The following is a 6,126-nucleotide window of genomic DNA, read 5'->3' as shown; positions in this document are numbered from 1 at the left end:
TTCTGAATATTATTTACATAATTACATAATATCTTGTTTGAGAAGTTAAACAGAAACACATCTTTGCTAACATGCTAACTGCTAACTATCTWTCAATTGCTAATTTCTGAATCCACTAAAAATTATCCATCAGCATACATACATATATAGACAGATGTCATAAAATGTGCTGCTAAATACTAAAATGAAATAAATACATAATAAAAAAGGGGCAGCCTGTTGATTTGAATAAAAAGACATGCTAATATGCTAAYTGCTAAACACTTACTTTCTTACAATTCCAAAAATGAAATAAATACCTACTTTAGGAGTTAAATTATTTTATTGCAAATTGATTCAAATTTTAAATCTAWGGTAAGTTGAGGTTTTTGTCTTTTTCAGCAGCTTTAAATTTGTCGATTTGACATTGGAGCTAAAATACACACGGCTACACTGCTACATTTAGTGTCAAGGAAACTAAAAGAAAAAAAAACAACCTAAAGAAAGCAGAGATACTTTAGATGTAAATATTTTATTGTGCAATCTGCTGCTGAATGGCAATAAAAAAATCATCTGTGACACCATTTATAAAGCCCTAAACTCCACACAATGCTACAAGTTCATGCATTTTTGATTACCAGCACCCAGCAGCGTTTATTTCTTATAAAACTTTCAGCTCTGGAATAATATCTCCMATTTATAACTGACAGCTTCCTCATTATGAAGCGCAGCTAGCCCGGGCTAATTTTGAACTCGTGTTAATTCTGCACATTCCTTTAAAACTGTCCCCTTTTATAATGAAGATTACTCTTAAATTTAAATTAATGGAGAACAATATTACAACATTAGAGGAGWCGCGGTGAGCCATTCTTGAAATTGCAAGCTCATATAATGATTATAATCAGAAGGTGCACCTTAATGGCCAATATTGAGTCACCAAAGCCTGCTTTAATGAATATGTGTGTGATAATGTGAGGACGGTGTTTTAAGAACAGACCACTATCACTCTGCAATCAATTTGAACTGAACGCCTGTAGCTGTATTTTTAAAATCTAATTTAATAACTTAGAATAGGAAACATTATTAATACTTTTTTTTCATCAAAATGGTTCCCTCTATGTTAAACAGCCTTCAGCATTCGCTGGTAATGAACATGGAGACTGTGCATTATTAATCCACATGTAGTGAAGAAGCTCATTTTGGCGTCGGCTCGCTTTAAAATGCAGGCGAAAGCCGCAGTAGGAAATTTTAGAGAAGTGCACTGCTCCGGGCTTCACCTTTGTCATTTTTACAAAGGCCTTTCACCCATATTTAATAACAAATATCCCAGCTCTGGACGATAAAATTTGATGCTCCTTTCTTTCCAGGCTGCAAGGGGAATACCGCTACGATTCAGAGAGAATCTCCTGCTCCTGTGTCATTATCATAAACCTTTACTCTGCTAATGACATCTTGGTTTTGTCCCACCTCAGGGTGGTGTCCCAGCTGTTTATCTCTGTTGCCTTTGCCAGTTCATCCTACCTCAGGTGAGCGCTTCTCTCTCCTGACTCTTTTAATTAGCACAGAAATTAGTTCAGCACATTTCAGAGAGTCTAAGAGAGCCTGGGGCTTTTCACGAAAATCACAGGTGGCTCATTTACCTGGAAACCCGGTTTTCGCTGGTACTTTCTCCTCTGCTGCATCTCGGCAAAGGTAGCCGCCCCTGCTGCGTAAGTGTAGGCCATGTGCGGTAGGAAGCCCATTTGATCCATGCCCGGGTAMGGCCTGAGACCCGGTATGCTGGCCTGCATGGGGGGCATGAAAGTGGCCGGGGGGAAAGCGCTCTGCGGTGGAAGTGACGTGTACAAAGGTTTGGCAGCAAACGGGTTAATGCCAAAGATGGGGCTAGTGCTTTTTTCAAGGTTCCCATTGTTGGTTGAGCCTGAGAAATCCTTCTTGAGATAGGCCAAGTTCAGCGGCTCTTCGAAGTGCTCTCGGGGCGACGGGATGCTGCTGTGGTCGATGGTGATGCTGTTGACCTTCGGCCTGCTCTTGACGGTCAGTGCGTGCTTGGGCTCCTTCATGAGTCTGGGCAGAGAGAGGTCGAGCGGCTCGGCCTGCAGGTCCTCCGACGTCAGGCTGTTTGGAGTGTAGGAGCTGCTGTGGGAGTTTTTGGAAGATGTGGACGACAGGTTCAGAGGCGACGGGGTGTTGCTGCGGGAGTGGTCCAGCTTCTCGCCGGCGGACTTGCCGTTGCTGCCGAACTGGTGGTTCTTCAAATGTCTAAGCGAGTTGTCACAGTTGTTGACGTTGTTGTGGAGCTCCGCGATGGAGGGGGACGTGATGCGGTCGGCGGGCTTGATGAGAGACACGGGCGACCTAGCTGCCAAAGAGTCTTTTGGAGGAGTTTGGTGGTTATTTGTTCCAACRACCATTTCCGTGTTGTTCCTGTGCTCTAGTGGTGGGGTCCTGGTAGTGCTATACTCGTACATCTTTCGCTGCTCAAACCATTCCTTGACAAATTCCTGAGGAAGGCCAACCGCTATGGAAATTTTGAGCAGCTCCTCCGAGTTGGGCTCCATGTTCATGGCAAAGTAAGCTTTCAGCACAGACATGTGGTCCCTGTAGGGGTTAAGGGGGCCGGTGAGTCCCTTCTCAGACAAAATGGAGGAGTGGGAGTTCTTCTCCATGAATATCCCTGGTTTGTTAGCCATCAGATTCTCACTGGGCTGCAGCACAGCTTTGATCTCCTCATTCATTTTGCACAGGTAGCGTTCATGTTGGTGCAAAGGTATTGGCCCTGGGAAGGTTTCTTTGCAATACTGACAAGCGTACGGTGTAAACATGTTTTCCGGCACCTTCTCCTCCACACCTCCTTCGAGCATGTGGTTGGATTTCTCTCGTTTGATATTGCTAATCTGTCTCTTTGAGTCTGTCGTCAAGCTCTGGAGGCAGGCTTTGGCTTCGTTCACTTTCTCCAATGTGTAGTCAATGATGCTTTTGGTGGCGCCGTTGTGATTGACCAATGGAAGACCAACCTGATGCCCGCCTGGCGACGTTAACCCCTGCTTGTGCTCCTCCATCTGGTTTCCCAGCTCCTTCATGTAGGCCTTGAGCTTGGAGAGCTCCTCCGGCTTGCAGTCCATTTTCTGCCTGCACACAGTGTTGTCCACGATCTGGAGGACCTTCTGCACCTCGCTAAGGTTGTTCGCCAACGGACCTGGGTAGCCGCCGAACTGCGACTCCAGGCCAGCCATGCTCAGGTGCTGCAGAGGGCTCTGAGCTGTCGAGTTGTGGTGGTTGACGCCCAGCGGACTGGTCCCTCCCATCCCTCCGTTCATAAACGGAACAGGAGCGCCGAACCCGTGGGAAGCCATCATCAGCTTGTAGTCGTTGAAGTCGAGCGGCTCCGTTTTGATGCTCATGTGGTTCCCGTGATCAACGAGGCCCAGCGACTTGCCGTTCTCGATCTTCTGGCGCAGCTGGGTGATGGCAGTGTTGGTGGGCGAGGCRGAGGCGGAGGTGGGGGAGGAGCCCGGCTTCAGGTTGGTGCGCATGCGGCCGTTGACGGCGATCAGGCCGATGCACTTCTTGCTGCTGATGTGGGAGCTGTAGGAGCCCGAGTGGGAGAAGCGCTTCTTGCAGTTGGGACACTCGTAGGGTTTTTCACCTGAAACGACAAACAAGTACATTTAGAGGGAATTTTTCCTTCAGAATAACAGACGTTTGATCATGTCTGAAGGTTTTCTTTAGATTTTTCCAGTTTTTTACCTGGAAAATTTAATCTAGGGAAGACTAAATGTTCTTAAAGTTAGCGAAAGTGCTAAACAAATAAAGTTTGGTCAACACTTTTTTAATACAAAAGGCAGTGGTGTCCTTTGTGTTTTGCCTAAATATCCAAGAGAGTGATTTAGATTTTCTTTGGATATTTGGTCTCAATTGTTGACCAATGAATTAAAAAGTAAAAAAATTAACAAGTGACCTGTAGGTTTTTGAAGATTTTATTTGGATTTTGGCAGCTTTTTCACTCCGATTCAGTCAAGTACCTATGGAAGCCCATTTCTGCCATTAATGAAAAAATAAAAACAAAACAGGAAGTCATAAATTTGAGCTTTAATTACGAGTTTTAGTCATAATTACTGGAATAAAAGTCCTATTTACAAGTTCTAAAGTCTGACTTTTATTCTTGTAATTGTGTCCTGAAGGCTCATAATTATGACTTCCTGTTGGACTTTACTTTTTTCGTTCATGACAGAAATCTTAACAGAGCTGCTTGCTGGAAGTCGATGCGCCTTTTAAATCTCACCTTATGGTTTTTGCTTCAGTTTTTTTCCAATAAATAATTGGAGATACTTTGGTTTTTGAGAACATATTTAATGCCCTGTCAAAAATTGCACAGTACCACAAATCCTTGCTGCTACTAGAAGCTGTTTTCCCTAAATATCTTGAATAAAATGGACATTTTCTGTCAGATTTTCTTTTGGTATTTGGTCCCAATACTTAAGATGATCAAATCAATCGGACATAAAGTCGTGTCGTGTGTAAACTCACCGCTGTGAATCCGGAGGTGCTCCTTCAGGTGGTGTTTGTACTTGAAGGCCTTGCCGCACTCGGTGCATTTAAACTTGCGGTTTCCGGCTGCTTGGTTGAGCAGTTGGTGCTGCGAGGAAACACAGACAGAGGAACGATTTTAAACACAATATTTTATTTATTTAAAGAAAAGARGATGCACAAACATGGCGAGGGCGAGAGTTCAGCAAATATTCACAATTGGTCGGCATGACAACCAGCCAACGAGGCGTCTTGGCTTCCTCTTCCCACCTCGGCGATAGCGGAGAGAATCGCATACCTTTTAATTTCCTGGACGCTCGGCCAAAAGGAGGACTGCCTTTACAATCTGGCAGCCCAGAAAACAGAATAAATGAAAAGAGGCTTTTTTAGAGCCTTCATTAGGAGCGCCGATCTGATCTAGTTTTTCATTAATTTTGGCCTAATCAGCTCAGAAAGTATCACCTGTGCGCACGCAGTAATTGGGTCGGCTTGTGGGAACTTGATTCAAAGGTATAGCTTTATAGAACCAAACAGGATTAATTTCCGAGTGGGACGACGGCGCAGACTCTGCCCACATTCCTGGGGAGACAGATGGCAGGACACTGGGAGGACCTGGTGGGTCCAAACCTTCAGAGATCCAGCCGAGGGAAGAACAGGGTGGGGGGCGCGCGTTGCTGAGCCGCATAAACAAACAGCAACAGCTGCTTGGCCCCCCCAGAGGAGCCCTRCCCGCTAAAGTTTCGTCTGCTGCTAATAGGACACAATTGCACCGTCAGGCTGCTGGTGGGCGGAGACTGAATGTTTGCATATGTATAAGCTCTAATTAGTCATATTCTAGCTAATTGGTTAAGAGAAGGAGGAGTATTAGCGCTTGTAAACACAGAAGACGGCGCGTCGCAGCGCGTGTTTACCTATCAGGACGTAATTCTTTATGTTAATCTGAATCACTCCTCCTCAGTTTTGCTGTTAATTACCAAATGTACATTTAATACACATGCGTGTTGCTTGTGTCTTGACTAATCAGCTGGTAATGAGAACGAGCAGCAGCAGGAGGAAAGGACCTAAAGAAGACATCATTGTGAAATCGTCTGGCGGATAAATAATGGTTGGGTTTTGTTCAGGCCGCTGACCGGAGCGCGGCCCGGCCCATCTGCTCACACCCAGCCTGAGGGTCAGGTGAAAGCGCTCGGATCAAACAGCCTGAGCAYGTCGTCCTCGCTTCAAAGGGCGCCATGACGACCGCAGCGCACCGCRGTACGCCRCATGATCTGGTAGAGCAAGAGCGCTGCGTCCTGCCTGGCAGACCGCGCTCAGGGGAAAATCAGCCCAGAGGACGGACTCTCCGATTGGTTTAGAGAGGGATGAGTGTGGACAGAGTTTATAAATGTTTTTAAAAACAACTTTCACTCATTTTTACATTTTAGGAAAATTGTATCAAAACAGATGTTAGAAACGCTCAAAACTTTGTTTATGCTATTTATAAAAACAAACTATTGGAATGAAGCTGAAGAAAATATTTCTGGGATGGATGGATGGATGGATGGATGGATGGATGGATGGATGGATGGATGGATGGATGGATGGATGGATGGATGGATGGATGGATGGATGGATGGA

At 45.2% G+C, this 6,126-nt stretch overlaps 1 protein-coding gene across 1 annotated transcript; it reads right to left on the bottom strand.

Annotated features, from left to right (window-relative positions):
* Window positions 1-43: 43 nt before the first annotated feature.
* On the bottom strand, window positions 44-5,743 carry LOC103461264 (zinc finger E-box-binding homeobox 2-like). The gene is made up of 3 exons (XM_008403581.2): window positions 5,640-5,743; window positions 4,510-4,643; window positions 44-3,628 (listed from the first exon to the last, which is right to left on the bottom strand). Exons 1-3 carry the CDS (start codon window positions 5,741-5,743, stop codon window positions 1,572-1,574), a joined length of 2,295 nt encoding a protein of 764 aa, XP_008401803.1. The 3' UTR covers window positions 44-1,571.
* Between the last annotated feature and the right edge of the window lie 383 nt (window positions 5,744-6,126).

The sequence above is a fragment of the Poecilia reticulata genome, unplaced genomic scaffold (assembly GCF_000633615.1).
Source record: "Poecilia reticulata strain Guanapo unplaced genomic scaffold, Guppy_female_1.0+MT scaffold_887, whole genome shotgun sequence".
Lineage (NCBI taxonomy): Eukaryota > Metazoa > Chordata > Actinopteri > Cyprinodontiformes > Poeciliidae > Poecilia > Poecilia reticulata.
Note: the sequence above shows the minus strand (reverse complement) of the source record. Positions and strands in the feature narration are given on the sequence as shown.